The 16,117-nt window shown below is 61.1% G+C and overlaps 2 protein-coding genes across 2 annotated transcripts; both read right to left on the minus strand.

The window, feature by feature from the left end:
• Positions 1-985: 985 nt before the first annotated feature.
• On the minus strand, positions 986-4,844 carry C2CD4C (C2 calcium dependent domain containing 4C). Its single transcript, XM_066566545.1, has one exon. The coding sequence runs from the start codon at positions 4,498-4,500 to the stop codon at positions 3,244-3,246; it is 1,257 nt and encodes a 418-aa protein (XP_066422642.1). The 5' UTR covers positions 4,501-4,844; the 3' UTR covers positions 986-3,243.
• A 1,903-nt stretch (positions 4,845-6,747) lies between these two features.
• On the minus strand, positions 6,748-12,933 carry SHC2 (SHC adaptor protein 2). Its single transcript, XM_066566531.1, is given in 13 exon segments — positions 6,748-8,127; positions 8,907-9,208; positions 9,389-9,553; positions 9,640-9,706; positions 9,784-9,946; positions 10,079-10,205; positions 10,749-10,800; positions 10,940-10,993; positions 11,089-11,208; positions 11,366-11,426; positions 11,863-11,933; positions 12,359-12,870; positions 12,873-12,933. Coding segments are annotated over 13 exon segments (1,884 nt in total). The 3' UTR covers positions 6,748-7,998.
• Positions 12,934-16,117: the final 3,184 nt, after the last annotated feature.

Raw genomic sequence — 16,117 nt, forward strand, 5'->3', positions numbered from 1 at the left:
CCTGGGCACCCCCTGACCCCAGGGGCTGTTGTGCAGTGGGGATGTGTCACCCTCTTCCTCAGAGGATGTCTCATCCTCTTCCTCCCAGCTCTCAGCATGACCAAGCCCTCCCAGGTCCAGTGAGGCAGACACATTTCCTTCCCACGGTGTCTCAATCACAAATTCAGAGTTAAATCTTCCCCCACAAGATGCCCCTCTCCACCCCTCTGGCTGCTTCCATTGCTTCAAACGTTGGACACTTTCCAGGGATTTTCGTGTGCTCAGGCTGACCCCATCCACTCTGGTTCAGACTAACTTAATCAGCCTCATTTTGTTACTAACTGCTGCAGCTTTGGACCTCTAGAAAAAGCATGACTTAAATTATTAGCACCTACCAAGCTGCTTTCAGCAACCCTGTGGGGGCCAGAGGTGAGAGAACAGATCTGTTCCCACCCAGCCTCTATAGCTATCAAAAATGACAAATTATCAGAATTGTGGAAATTAGAAAAATGGTATTTAGGTAACAGGCAAACACTCCTCTTTTTCTTCAGCAGCATCTGGCTAGGAACAGATTTGGAAGCGGCAGGTGGGGAGAAAAGAAAGCAACCTGAATGCTGCCAGCTGGGCAGGGGGGGCTGGGAGTGGCCAGAACAAAACCATCACCATTTTCTTCATCGCCAGTGCTGGGAAGGGCTGCAGGGGTCAGGAGGAGGAGGAGGAGGAGGAAGGACACCCCCAGAGTGTCACAGCCCTGGCTGTGAGCTGGCAATGCCGTGGCTCAGCACAGCCCTGAGTCCCCCCTCAAGCAGGAGCAGCACCTTTCCCCATGCACCCCCCTCTCCCCAGGAGATTCACTCTCACCTCACCCCATGGCAGATGGGGAAGAGCTTCAGAAGCACCTTCAGCCCCTGGAAGGCTGCTTGGAAAGGGGAGCACACAGGGAGCCATCAAGAATAATGCCAGGAAATATCTTTGGGAAAGCAGGAGCCAGGGCCACACCTGCATCTGTTTTAGAAATTACTTTATTGCACTAAAAAGAGGAAATAATCTGTAAACAAACATTCCATTCAGGTATTAATATATTTTTTTTTCACTCCAAAAAATACATCATTAAATCCAGCCACAGAGATATCAAAGCAGGAACAATAGAAAATAGCTCCAGCAGCAGAGACCCATCCAAGCAACAGCCCTGGCTCCCACACCACCAGCCCAGCTCAGAGCAGGGCTCACAGCAGCTCATCCCTGCATGGGCACACACCCAGCTCCAGCAGGACAGCCCTGGGACAGGCTGGGGTGGGGCAGGACGAGGGTCCCCAGCCCCTTGGGTCTCCCTCAAGCCAAGGAGCAGCCCGGGCTGCAGCTCTCAGCATCCTCCTCCTCCCCCCAAAACCCAAAGGCACACGGTTCTTCTGAGGGGATGTCAGCCCTCAAACCTCTCAGAGCACCAAAGCCTTCATCCCAGCTCCCATTCCTCCTCTTCCTGCAGCCGGTGCCCCCCACCCCAGCAGCTCCCGGGTCCCCCCAGGGAGCACAGGGTGAGGTGTGTGGGGGCTGCCAGACAGCAGCCGGCTGGGCAGGGTCCCCTTCCTGCCCCAGACCTCCTCAGGGGCAGGATGGTCACCCCAGACCCCGGAATGTGACCCCTCTCCCTGTCCCCCCCTCCCCAGGGTGAGCCAGGGCACTTGAGGGTGGGGAACCATCCCTGGTGCTGGCTCCTGGGGGAGCACAGGGAAGCCTCAGGTGGGAAACTCCCTGTGAAGGATGGACATGTCAGCTCCTTATGTCCTGCACGTTTTCAGCCACAAGCTCAGCAAACAGCCACCATCACCCTGGATCCCCCCCGCCCCCCGACATGCAAACACGGCTCTGCCTCTGTACCTGGAACGTATTTACAGACAAAATAAAACGCTGCAAAAAGATCAGCCTCGGGTATAAATAGTCAACACTGAGATCTGCCATCTGCTGCAAAAGGACAAGGAAGGAACATGGACTGCCAGCACAGAGGTTAACACAGAGGGGACACGTGTGTGTGTGTGTGCGTCCACGGGAGCGCTGCAAGCCCTGCTCCCCGCACAGAAACATGCAGAGCCCGACACAAAGGGTGACACCACACCAAACAACGACGCAGAGTGTTTGATCCACCCGCAGGAATGCCCCGGCTGGGTCCTCCCCGCCCTCATTGTCCCCAGGCACTCAGGAGGGTGACACGGTGGGATGGGGAGGGTTGGCAGCACCCAGCTCCCACCCCAAAGGGAAACTGGAAGCCAGGCCAGTCACTCTGGGAAGCTCCCGCTGGGCACAGGAGCTTGGGGGCCCCGCAGGACACATCTCTGCTGCCACTTGAAAGATCCTCTGCCCTCATAGACAGGGGAGGATGCAGGGTTGTGGAGCCTCAGCCTGCCCCCCTGCCCAGCCTCACCCGCACTCAGGTGGGGCTGCTGCTGTCACCTCAGCTTTTGTCAGCGAGCACATCTGCTGGGACACTGCCTGGGACCATCGGTGTGCCCAGGGCAGAGGTGCCAGCCCCAGCATCTCCCTCCAGTGGGCAGGGAAAAGGCACAGGCAGCCTCCTGGGTATGGGCAAACAAAACCCCCCAAAGCTCCATGAGCAGTTGCCCAGGAGGGGCAGCTGTGGGGACAGTGCTGGGGTGGGCAGGGAGGGCAGCCCAGGAGGCTGCAGGGGTCAGACCAAGCCAACCTTGCAGCCTCACAGGGCTGGACCGAGTCCAGGAAAGGCTCAAAAGCCACAGACCTGACTCATCCCCCAGGCTGGCCGCCCTTGGCCCACTCTCAGGTCACCTCTGCAGTATTTTCTTTGCAGTTTCCAAGACCAGAAACTTGTCTTTTAAATTAAAGCTATCACCTGACTACAGGTGCTGGGGCTTTGAGAGGTGGCCCTAAGTGTGCTACAGAGATTCACCCACCTCCAACCTGCTTGGTGGCAGCTGGAGACCACAGGCACAGGGAGGGAAGAGTCCAACAGGTGCTTCCATCCTCCCTGGTGGTGGGGAATGGGCTGGAGGCTCCCCACTTTCTGCTGGGCTCCAGGAGATGCAGCCCCGGGGCAGGACCAGGGAGGGAGCAGGGGCAGAGAGGCTGCGGCTGCCGGCTGGTGCTGGCAGAGCCCCTTTCCTGGGGACCCCCACACTCTGCCACGACCCCGGCCCTCCTCAGGGGGCCCTTCCAAACCCTCCTGCAGCGGGGCTGGGGGACAGAGCCGGCCCCACAGGCGGGAGGGCTCCCTCCGGGGCTGGCAGCAGGTACCTACAGGCAGGACAGGAGGGCGGTGAGCGGCAGCTCCTTCTCCCCCAGCAGCGTGTCCCGCTTAAGGCTGCTGCCCTTGTTGACCACCTTGAGCTTCAGGGACATCTTCCTGGCGTGCCCGGGGCCCAGCCCATCGAAGAAGAAGTCCTCGTTGAAGACGGGGTTGCGGCTGTTCTTGACGATGGTGCTGCGCTGCTTCTGCAGCTTGCCGGGGTTGAGGCACAGCGAGACGCAGCAGTTGATGCTGCGCAGGTCGACCAGGGCATCGTAGAGGTCCTCGGCGGAGACGAGGCGCACTCGCAGCCGGGCGTTGGAAGGGTCGTACTCGGCGGCCAGGCGCAGGCTCCCGCCCCGGCTCAGCCTCAGGCTGTGCTCCCGGTCCCGCTCCCGGCCCGCGGGCAGCTCCAGGGGCAGCACGGCCGTCGGAGGCTGCGTCCCGGCCGGGGCGCTCCTGGCGCGGCGCTGGGCGCTGGGGCTGGTGTCGGCAGAGCTGTCGTCGGTGCTCAGCGAGCTGTTGCGGGCCACCGAGTGCTTCAGCTTGATCACCTTGGACTGGCTCTCCTGGCTGAAGAGCTTCAGCAGGGACACGGAGCGGGAGAGCAGCGGGGAGCCGAAGGGTGAGGATTCTGCCGAGGAGCACGTGTCGCTCTCTCCGCCGCTGAAATACCGGCCCGGGTGCATCAGGGCGGCGCCGAGATCCGCCGGTGTCCGGCGGCCGCTGTCGCCGTTGAGCTTGGCTTTGCGCTGGGCGCCGGGCGAGGTGACGGGCGAGGGGCACAGGCTGCTGTGCTCGCTGTGGAACAGGGACTCTTTGCGCCGGGTGTGCGGGCTCTCCATCAGCGTGGCGAAGCCATAGGAGGTCTGAGCCTTGGGCACGTAGGGCAGCGACATGGCCGTCTGTGCCTGCGGGTCCACGTTGGTGCCGCCCTCGGTCCAGTCCTCGGCGGTCTCGATCTGGATGATGTGCCGCCCGCCGGTGCGGGACCGGGAGCGGCTGGACGGGCGGGGGCTGCGCGGGGCTTTGCGCTTGGCCAGGTCCTGTTCCGACACTGAGGCGCCCAGAGCGGCCCCTGCGGGCACCTCGGAGCCCTCGGCCTCGGCGGGTGCCGCGCTCAGCTTGGGCGGGATGAAGAAGTCGGGGATCTTGTCGGGGGTGAGGACGTTGCTGTAGCGGGATCCCCGGGAGGACTCGTCTGTCCCCGCGCCCCGGGACCCGCCGTTCTCCGCCACCCCGCGCAGCCGCTCCAGCAGCCACATGTTGCTGCCGGGTGTGGGGCTGGAGGAGACCCGAGGGGCAACGCTATCACCGGGGGCCGGGCACCGGCGGAGGCAGGACGAAGCCGGAAGCCCCGGCAGCGACCGGCGGCACCGAGAGACCCGGACCGGGACAAGGAGCGGAGGGACCGGGGGGACCCGCCAGCCCGGGGAGGAGCGCGAAGGAAGCGGCCGCGAGGAGCGGGGATCGGGGACCCGGGGGACGGGGATGCGATGGGACGGGACAGACGCGACGCGACGCCGGGACCGACGGACGGACCGACCGAGCGAGCGGCGCCGCCGCGAGCGGGACGTTGCCGGGAGCCGCCGCACCTGGAGCGGAGCCGCCGCCGCCACCGCAGCCCGGGCGGGGCGGGCGCGGACGCGCTTTTATACGGCGGCGGTGGCGGCGGCGGCTCCGCTCCCCGTCCGCGCCGCCGCCGTAATCCTCCGAGTGCGGCACCCCCTCATTTCTGCCCGACCAGCGCTGGAACCGGGACCGGAACCCGGACGCCGACCGAGCGGCACCGGGACTGGGACCGTGAGGCCCCGGGGTGCTGATGCTCGGGAGGTGCAGGAAGCCGAGCCCGGGACACCCGGCCGTGTTCCCACGGGAGTGTCGGGTTTGGGATGGGGCCAGGAGTGGGATCGGGACGGCAGCAGCCCCGGTCCGCCCCTCCCGGTGCCCCCAGCCCGCAGCGGGGCCGTTCCCCTCTGGGTGCTGCCTCTCCCAACTCCCGATCTCAAAGCACTGAATGAAGGCAGCAGCGTCTCGGGGCTGAGGAGTTGCCTCATCGAGTGGTTTAACACTCCCCTGGAGGAGCTGGGGAGAGGGACGGTGCCGCATGTCACACTCTCTCATGTCACACAATCCACCAGCCCCTGGAGGGATGCGGTGGGGACTGGGGACACCTGGACAAAACGTCGGGAGGGTTCAGGGAGCGTCACAGCAAGCCCCGGTGTTGCGGGGGGTCGGGAGACCCAGCCCCGGTCCCGCGGGGATTTACAGCCTTGGGGACAGGGATGCACCGACAGGGACAGTGCCACAAAAGGGTCCAGCGGCTCTTCCCTCCTGGCTGCTGCCCTGTGGGTGCCGTCAGGAAGCACCATCGTCCCTCAGCGGTGCAGGGCGGGCGATGACGGCCGGCAGGAGCAGCCTGGTGTGGCCAGCGCCTTCCGCGGGGGCTGCTGCGGCCTCGGCTCCCTCGGCACCCGCACTCTGAGCTGGTAAAATGAGGCGTCCGGCATCCCGGAGGGCTGGGATGTCCCAGGGACAGCAGTGGAGAGGGGATGGTGATGAGGACATCAGCCTGGCTGGACCCCGGGCTCTGATTGCGGGTTCCGCAGGGAGCAGAGGGCAGATGGAGCCCGGGGGAGGAGGAGGACGAGGCTCGCGGAAGGGGAAGCTGGTGAACAAAAGGCCGATGTTTGCTTTTCCTCCACCCTGCGAAACTGCGGGTAAACAAGGTGCAGAAATGGTTGAGTTCCCCCGAGATAACAAAGAGCGCTGGGGCCGGGCCAGCTCTGCCCGCTCGGGGCCGGTGCCTGCGGGGCACGGAGGGGAGCGGGGCGCTGGGAGCTGAGCACCGGCAGGGCTGGGGACGCTGGCAGGGGCTGGCAGGGCTGGGGACATGGCTGGTGGAGCCGGCAGTGTGCTACCACCTGCTGGAAGCCGGGAAGGAGGGAGAGGTGCTGTGGGAAAGGGTTTGTGCCCTGCAAAACCGAACTGGGCGTGTCTGTGGTCTGCACATTTGAGACAGGTGCAGGGGATGGGTTGGTCAGCGAGATATCCCAGGCTCTGGGAAAGCAAAGAGGCCACGTTCTCTGCAGCTGCTCTTCTGTGCCTTCCAAACCTTCCCAAAACACCTCAGCCTTCCCATCATAGGGGCTGAAAAAGCAGCAGCCCTTCAACCCAGCTGTGGCTTGAGGCACAGAGCCCCCTGCACCCATTGGCACCGCACATCAACCTCAACCAAAGTGGTTAAAGCCCTGAAACGAGCGCCCCACCAGCCTTCCATCCCTCCAGGGCAGCGTCCCCGGGGCTGCAGGGCGAGGCACAGCCAGCAGGTGAACCACACCAGAACTCGGTTCTCCAGCTGTGAAATAAGAAAGTCGGGACCCTCGCTGCTTTTCCCTGCCTCTATTGAGGGAACAGTGCAATTATCTTTGCAGACACATCACTCCACGACAGAAAATAGCAGCTGAGATGGAAGCACGGCGTCCCTGCGGAATCCAGCTATCAATGGAAAATTACGCATTCATTACTGGGCTTTATTTAGGGGCTCATTTTATTCATTGGCTCGGCTGGCACTGGCCAGCTCTGGCAGAGGCCATCCCCAGCGAGGGGCTGAGGGTGCTGGGGTGACCCTGCTCCCCGAGGTGGGTGCTGGGCACTCAGAGCAGAGCCAGGATTGTCTGTGACACAGGAGCCACAGCCAGACCCACCCTCAGCTCTGGCTCTGCTGTCACCAGTGGGTCACAGCTTGGTTTGTGCCACTCAGAGCCACCCCAGCGGTGGCTGCTCCAGGTGGAGGCAGGTTGGGAGAGCCAGCAGGGCAGGGAGCTGCCAGGTGTGAGGAGGAGAGGCCATGCAGGGCCAGCCCTGGGTGCCAAAGGCCACTCTGAAGCCAGGGGGACACTGGGTGACCCAGAGGGGCAGGGATAAGTGTGACTGAACAGGATGGGTTGGCCAAGGTGAGACCAGGCAGGAGCTGGTGGTGATGGAGACCTGTCCCAGCATGAACCACCTGTGTTCCTTGCTCTTTTCCAGGTTTAATTAGAAATGTATTCCAAACCACAAACCCGTGCCCAGCACCAGACACAGGGCAGGTAAAGGGGGCTGTGATGGCACAAAAACCTGCCAAAACCCCGGGCTGGCCATGGGACACCTCGTGGGGCAGTGCCAGCAGCTCAGCCCTGCCCTGCACCTTCCCACAGTAGCTCCATCCTGGACCTGGCCTGGGGAGGGCTGCAGGGGCTTGGGGCCACATGGAGCATCATGTGGCAGCCACTCCTGGGGAGAATCCAGCTGAAAGGGGGTGTCCCCAACAGGAAAATCCAACAGCAGTGTCCAAGAGATGGTCTGGCCCCACAGGCAGAGCCAAGCCAGGGGCTACAGCAACATCCACCAGCCCCCATTGCAGTGCTGGGGCAAGTGGGGGCAGCCCTGCCTGAGATGGCTTCAGGCTCTGTCCCTCCTGCTGAGGCCACTGAGCAGTTCCCACCCCAGGAGTGTTTTTCACCTGTAGGTGTGGAATTAAACATCTGTGTGTCCAGCTGGGCAGGGCACCCCGTGCAGGTGATGGAGGCAGGCAGCAGCCAGGGAGGACCTGCAGGGCCGGGCACCACACAGCCTCACTGGGGAGGAAAATGGGGAGCCTGACCCCAGACCTCAAAAACCAGGCACAACTGGAGAGGGGGAGCACAAAGGGACCCCAGTTTTGCCCTGGGGTGAGTCCAGAGCCAGGGGAGCAGGTTAGGGGCTCACATACCCCCTTGGCATCACTGCTTCCTCTGTACAACCTGGCGGAGGTGCAGCTCGCTCTCTGCTGCCACGATGGGCTGCTCGTTCTGCCGGTGGTGGCTGATGAGGTGGCTGATGCTCTCAAACAGCACGTCCTTGGTCCTCACCTGGAGCAGGAGGGCACAGCAGTCCTCAGCTCAGCAGAGCTGCCTCTCATACAGCATCTGTCGCCCTGATTTTTTAACATTTTCTAAGCCTTCTGATGATTGAATTCTTGTAGCAAACTTCCTCACACGCTTTCTGTAAATAGCTTATTGTTTTGCATTCTTTGATGGAGGAGGAGAAATTTGATGGATTGTCCAGTGTCATTGGAGAGGTGGCACTGTCACCCTCCAATCCACTGTCACTTTTGAAAACTATAAATGTTGGAGACAGAAAATAAATTTCCCTTTTCTTCACCTTGAGAGCAGCAGTGTGTGCACTCGTGTTGTTTCATGTCCTACAGTGAATGGGGGCACCTCACACCTGTGCCAGTGCCCTGGGGGTGTCACCCTGATTTTTTTAAGATTTTCTAAGCTTTCTGATGTTTAAATTCTTGTAGCAAGCTTCCTCACACGCTTTCTGTAAATAGCTTATTGTTTTGCATTCTTTGATGGAGGAGGAGAAATTTGATGGACTGTTTGTCCAGTGTCATTGCAGAGGTGGCACTGTCACCCTCCAATCCACTGTCACTTTTGGAAAACTGTAAATGTTGGAGTGAGAAAATAAACTTCCTTTTCCTTCACCTCAAGCATGTGTGCATTTGTGTTGTTCCATCTCCTACAGCAACAAGCACCCACTTGCAACACCCCGTGCCTGCCCGCAGCTGCATCCTCCATCACCCGCCCCACACCGTGCCCCAATCCCCCACCCCATGCCCTGCCCTGAGCCCCTGCCCTGCCCTCACCACTCCCTCGGGATCCACCAGCAGGAGGTGCTTGGGCTGCCCGCTGTGCATTCCGGTCAGCACGTACTGCCCCGGGTTGGTGAGGCTGTCCCGCACCAGGAAGTCCCCGTCCATCTGCAGGAGCCTCTCGGCGTCCCTCCTGCTCATCCTCCCGTGGTACCAGGGCTCCCTCCTCAGCTGCTCCTCCGTGGGGGCGATGGGGGCTTTGCGTGTGGGGGGGCTCGGCCACTGGTCCTCAATGGGGGGGCTGCTGGCCCCCCCTGCCATGCACTCGTGGAGCTTCAGGGCGTCCTCAAACGGCCCTGTGGGATCCAGGGGTTGTGGGGTGTTACACCCAGGGCTGGGCTGTGCTGGGCAGACCCACAGCCCCCAGGGCACTGCTGTGGGCTCAGCACCTCCAGGGCTGTTTTGGGTGACCCAGCCAGCTGCTGGCACAGCTGGACTGCTCCACAGCACCGTTTCCCGCAGGGGCAGTGGCTTACTCATGTCAAAGAGGTCCTTTTTGGGGCTCTCCTCTGCTGTCCCATGAGCCAGCAGCTCAGGCTCCCAGGCGTCCAGGCTCTGGGTGTTCACGTACATGTGCTCCTCGTAGTCCCGTGGCCCCAGGGTGTGGCTGTCAGCCTGCAGGTACCCGTCGCAGGGCTGGCCTGCAAGGACGGCCATCACCCCATCACCGCCGGCCAGGGCTGCCCAGAGCCACAGGGACCCCCCCAGCGCACAGCTCAGTACCCACCCTGGCTCTCCACGTCCCAGGGTGGCCCCAGCTGGCTGCTCGGGTCTCTTCTGGCTGCTAACCCACCCTAGGGAAGGAGGCAGAAGAGAGTTGGGGGGCTCTGCACCCCCAGAGCAAGGCCAGCAGTGGCTCTGAGGGGCTCACCTGGCTGGAGGGGACGGAGCTGGGGGGCTGAGTGCGGATGTGGCGCAGCCGGGAGTCCACCAGGCCCCCTGGAGGCGGCTCCTTGCCCGGGATGCTGTTGTAGTAGTCGTGCTCGGCTGCCTCCTCATCCTCCCCCCAGGCTGACTCCTCTGCAGCCAGCGCCCTGCAGCAGGGATGGGTGAGCTGGGGACAGCCTGCCCGGCAGGGTGACCCTGCAGGGACACCCAGAGCCACCCCCAGGCAGGGGACAGGCCCGGGACAGGGGGATGCAGCAGCAGGGCCCCCACCCCCCTACCTCTCTGGGGGTACCACCACCTTGGGGGGGCTGTGCAGGTACTGCTTGAAGCGCAGCTCAAAGGCCTGGCCCACCGTGCTGATCACGCTCTGCGCCAGCCCCTCGCAGCACTCCAGGATGTGGCAGGCTGTGGACAGACACACAGACACACAGACAGACAGACGGATGGTTTGAGTGTTTCCCCCACGCTGCCATCGCTCCACCCTGAGCCCACGAGGGATCTCTGTCGCAGATATCTTTTATGAAAAATCCTTTCCTTAGGATTTTTCTTCCTGAGAAGCTGAGAGGCCTCAGGAACAAAATGTAACCAATGGTTATCTGCTGCTGTGGAATGCAACAGGTGCATCTGGGATTGGTCTCATGTGGTTGTTTCTAATTAATGGCCAATCACAGTCCAGCTGGCTCAGACAGAGAGTCCGAGCCACAAGCCTTTATTATGATTCTTCTTCTTTCCTTTTTCTATTCTTAGCCAGCCTTCTGATGAAATCCTTTCTTCTATTCTTTTAGTATAGTTTTAATGTAATATATATCATAAAATAATAAATCAGCCTTCTGAAACATGGAGTCAAGATTCTCATCTCTTCCCTCATCCTAAGGCCCCTCTGAACATGGTCACAGATCTCCTCCTCCAGCCTCCATCCCTCCTCCAGAGCCCCCAGGGCAGCGTCACCTCTCTGGTTGATGGGGTCTTTGGCGACATAAGCGACATAATCCGTGGTGTCCTGCAGACAGAGGGGGAGATCAGCACTCATGTCCTGCTACTCTTAGCCCCAGCCCCACGTCCTGACCCAGTTAAGGCCACCCTGTGCTCAGCTCAGCTGGCAGTCCCCGTCCCCCCCACCCTGGGTGTGTGTCACTCACCATGTCCCCACCGGAGGCGAAGGAGATGGACTGCATGTGGTGGTTGGCGATGATCTGCATGGGGAACACAGCCCAGGGGGGGAATCAGCAAAGGGGCTGCTGGCTCCCAGGCTGGCAGGCAGCAGGAATGTGTGCCCAGGAACGCTCACCTGGCGCGTGGTGGGGATCATGAGGTTCAGCCCATCCACGGAGATGTTGACAGCGATGCTCATGCCAGCGAAGTGCAGGTTGCTCTTGCCCAGGATGGAGAACAGGGCTTTGTTGGGAGCCTGGCGGGGGAGAGGATGCTGGGGGTAATGAAGACCACCAGGACCAGGCCTCTTGGGGTGAATGAGCAAACAGGGGGTGCCCCAAGAGGCTGCAGGCCCAGAAACTGGACAGGCACCCCCAGTGCCCACAGCCTTGGCTTGTCCCAGAGAAACTCACCTTCTTCTTCCAGATGCCCTTCACACCCGGCACTGCCTCGTATAGTCTGTTGATTGCTTCTCTGCAATGGACAGAGCCTGGCCTGCTCACTGCTCCACACCCAGCCCTTCCCAGCTGCCTTCCCACCCCACATTGCCCTGTGGGGTCTGGTGGCAGGAGCCCCCACATCCCCAGGGCATTGCAGCCTCCCCGCAGCGCTGCCCCACGTCACGGCCCCGGCCCTGGTACGTAATCCCGGCTGGGGCCACCTCCCTTCTCCTCTTTCCACCCATTGATCTGCAGCAGTGCCCTTCCTCTGTGTCCCTGCATGCAGGGCATGGCTTCCCCGGGCCTGTGTTCCCTTCTCTGCACGGGGCTCTGGGAAGGGGGAGCACCCAGGGCCACCAGGGAGCACCCAGGGCCACTGGAGAGCACCCAGGGCCACCAGGGAGCACCCAGGGCCACCGGGGGCTTGGGGTGGCACCGGGGTGTGGGACAGTGGGACTGCAGGGCCGTACCTGGTGACCTGTGTCCGGGTGTTGAAGTCGAGGGACCTCATGGAGCGCAGCACCTCAATGCACCCCATGTACTGCGGGGGGAAAGCAGCACAGCAGGGCAGGCCAAGGACAGGAGAGGGTGTCAGGGGCAGCTCCACACCGGCTCCAGGCATCACACAGCAGCTTTCACTCCCCACCCCAAAATGCCCCATCACACACCCAGACCCCGTGCTAACACCCCAAAACTTCATCTGTGTGCTCCAGCTTGTGACGCCTGGTAGGAGCTGACAATGCTGGAGTCCCAAGGTGGGCTCCAGGGCCCAGCAAGCCCCCGGGGCCCGGCCCCATCACGGCTGTGATGTTCTGAGGGCGGCTGCCCCGGTCCAGCCGTGCCGGGGGGACTCGAGCGAGGGCTCAGCCCGTCGGGAGGAGCCGGACCCGCCGAGCCCCGCACACGCCTGGGCCCGGGGGTCTCCGCGCCCTCCCGCGCCTCACCGGGAGCTCCGGCGGGACTTACCCGGACAATGTAGGAGACGCCGGGCCCCAGCACCCGCTCGTCGGGGTGCAGCCAGCCCTGAGCCGGTTTGCGGATGAAGCTGCCCTTGCGGCTCCACTCATCCCCGCCGGGCCGGGCCCCCGCCGCCGGTGCCGCCGCCGCCCCCCGCGCCCGCCCCGCCGCTCCCCGCGCCCTCCCGCCGCCCGGTAGCGCGCAGGGCGCGGCGCAGAGCGGCTCGCAGGCGCCCAGCACGGCGGCCAGCCCCGAGGGAGACTCCGCCGCGGCGGGGGCGTCCCGGGAGGCACCGGCGGGGCCGCGGCCGAGGAAGCCGCTGGAGCCGGGGAACTTCCACTGCGGCATCCGCGGCAGCAGAGCGCAGAAGGTGGTGCCGTGCTCGGGCTCCTCGCCCGCCGCGGGGCACGGAGCGGGGGCCGGCGACGGCATGGGGGCGGTCAGCGGCTCGTCGCGGAAGCGATCATACTTGGGCTCCGGGAGCATGCCCGGGGCCGCGCTCCGCTCCGCTGCCGCCGCCGCCGCCTCCGCGCCGGCTCCCACCCCCCGCCCGCTCCCCCGGGGCCGCGCCGCGCTGATGTCATGGTGAGAGCGCTGCTCCGCCGCCCGCCCGGCCCCGCATCCTCCGCCCCCGACCCCCCCCGCGGCCTCCAGAGCATCCCCGTCCCGCCCCGCATCCCCGCCCCGCAGCATCCACCCCGCCCCGCATCCCCGCACAGCGGAGCATCCACCCCGCGCCCGGGCTGCCCCCGCGGACACGGCCCGTGGGGCCGGAGCTGCCCACGCTGTGCCCTCCGTCCTGCTCCGAGCCATGGGGCTGGCCCTGAGTATTTCCAGCTCTGCCACAAGCGTTGGGAGCGAGGGTACGGGGGGAACAGGCAGGGGAGGGTGACGGCTCCTCCCGCAGCCACGGGGCTGTGCCCGCTCTCGGTGTGCATGAGCTGGAGCGAAAGCGGCCGGCAGCCCCCCTCGCCCACAACGGGGACATTTTCTGCTCTTTCCACCTCTGCACGCCCGGGAAGCGCTGCAGGAGCCCAGGGCTGGCCGGGGAGGAGGCGGGGGAGGGCTTGGCCAGGCTTCGATGCACAAGCGGGCTGCCCTACTTGTGTGCCTCGCAGCCCGCTGGTCTCTCTCGCTGTGATCTCATCCAAAGCCAGATCTGACTCCCGCTTTGTTTGTATCTGTCTGGAGGGCTCAGGCAGTGAACAGCACAAACATTTTCTTGTTTTTTTTTCTACTTGTAACTGCAGCAAGCAGGGGGAAAAATAATCCCACAAAACCCTTAAAGGGATTTTCTGACCTCAATCGAGCGATTCGCCCTTGCTCCTGCCCCGGGGCTGCGGCGCTTTTCGAGTGGGTCAGAGGACCGGAGTACTGCCCACAGTGCTGGAGCCCCCTCACTTTTCCCCAGCCCTGCATCCCCTCCATCTCCGAAGTGGTTTTAATGCTGGGGCTGCACCCCCGCTGCATCTCAGGCTCCTTTCAGCGCTTGTTTTCAGATTCCTGGGGTCGCTTTTCGGTCCAACACCCCCCAGCCCCCGCGGCACAAACAACACCGGAGCCTCCCCGTGCCCCGGACGACACAGCCGCCTTTGTCTCCTCTCCTCAGTGTCTCCTGCTCCCCGGCAGGTGACGGGGTGAGAGCCAGTAATTGCTCTAAGGGCGATCAATAAATCAAGGTAATAGAATTACATCTGCCGTTGCCATGTTGGGAAGCGCTTCCCTGCTCTCTGATCTCTCTCCTTGGTTTTGTTTTTGTGAAAAACGCCCAATCACTTGGTTGTTTTTTTTTTTTTTTTAATTTTAAAAGTTTAGTAGTAATAAACTGGTTATAAAAATAGTAATATAATTAGAGTAATAATAATTTGGACAATTTGAACTAGGATAGTATGAGACAATAGAAACAAAGAGTTAAGGACAGTCCAGGTACCCTTTTCTGGGCAGCACAAGGCTGAAAAAGGACACAGTTAACAGAGGATTAACCCTTAAAAACAACAGCCTGTTGCATATTAATACATCTCACACATGATGCATAAATTCCATTCAAACACAGGATTCTGTCTGGTCAGTGTCAACTTCTTCCTCTGAATCCTAACAGCGCCTTCGAGGTGGGAAGAAGTTCGTTTCTTCTGATAATGGAGCAATAAATTCTCTTTCTCTGAAAGATTCAGGTGTCCTGTGGCTGCTATCTCGCTGCGAGTCCTTTCTTTAGGAAGAAAGTATCTTACATAGCATAGTTTCTATTTTAATTTTTTCTTATAACCCAAAACTATATTTACCACACAACTTAGGAGAATTAATACAGCATAACTTTCTAACACAACACCTATAATATTCATTTGAATATTTGCGAAATTTTAATCATAAAATACGCATTTTTCACAGTTTTTAAGCCATTGCAGAGCACTGGGATAAATCAGGCTTCTCCATGCTTTTATGAGGAGGGTTCAAAGGGGGGCTCAGGTGCCCGCCCAGCCTGGGGGAGCACATTCCTGGGGAGGGCACCGTGTTCCTGTGTTTTGCCCAAGGGTGTGACATGTGCAGGGCTGTGCAAGGCAAGATGTTTTCTGTTACCATCTGTATGGCAGTTGTCTTTTGTCAAGTGGGCAGTTTGCCTTATCTCTCTCTCTGAGTGACCACAATCACTCCTGCCTCGGGAGGGGACACCTGCTGATAACAGCCATTGAACGTCCCTGCATGGCTGATAAGAACTACAGCATCCCATTGGGAGATGGGACCCCAGAGGGAGGAGCCAAGCATTCCTACCTGGATATAATCTGGAGATTCTGGAACACCAGCACAGCTTCTGCACTGCATTCCCAGAGGAACAGCAGCTGCCTCTTCTCCCACTGGATCTTCAGAGGCAGAATCCATCCTTCTCTACAGGATCCCTGCTCCAGCAGAACCAGCCCTGGCACTGCAGGAGGGCTGAGCCACATTTCCAATGGTTCTGCTGCCAACACCCTGACCCACAGGGTGTCAGGCTGGGTTCTGACTCTGGCAGTGTTGTTTTGGTTTACTGCATTGTTTATTTTATCCTTGTTTTTTTCTTCCCTATTAAAGAACTGTTATTTCGTGCTCCCATATTTTTTGCCTGAGAGCCCCTTAATTATAGCAATTCAGAGCAATGGGGAGGGTTCACATTCTCCATTTCAGGGGAGGCTCCTGCCTTCCTTAGCAGCCTCCTGTCTTTCCAAACCAAGACAGCACAGCAGAGCGGGGCACGGCGCAGCAGCCCCGGACAATGGAGCTGCTCTCCACACCCACACAAAAATCCCAGGAAATCAGGGGATTGCTTTCATCTTTCAGGTGGAGTTACCTGAGGCGACTTTTCCTTGGGTTTAATCATTGCTTAAAGGAAAAGCTCTGTGGATCAAGGCTGGATTGGAGCCTCTGGCGTTCCCCGGGCGGGCAGGAGCCCCGAGAGCCTCTCGGTGTCCCACGGTGAGACCCCTCCACACATCCCAGGTCAGTGAGACCCCTCCAGGCATCCCAGGTCGTGTGTGGCCACCACCCACTGCCTGGGGCGGCCACCTCGAGTCAGCTGGGCCGAGCAGAGGGACCTGGCGAGCACAAAATTTATCTAAATGTGCCCAATTAATGTCCTCTGACCCCTCACTGCTGTAATCAGCAGCATGCGCTCCCCGGCTCCTGCAGGGTTAATTAGGACGCGCCCCAAGCACCGGCGGCACCGAGCTCGGGGGATGGGATGGAATCCATGGGATGGGATGGAATCCATGGGATGGGATGGGATGGGATGGGAACCAT

Source organism: Molothrus aeneus, chromosome 27 (assembly GCF_037042795.1).
Source record: "Molothrus aeneus isolate 106 chromosome 27, BPBGC_Maene_1.0, whole genome shotgun sequence".
Lineage (NCBI taxonomy): Eukaryota > Metazoa > Chordata > Aves > Passeriformes > Icteridae > Molothrus > Molothrus aeneus.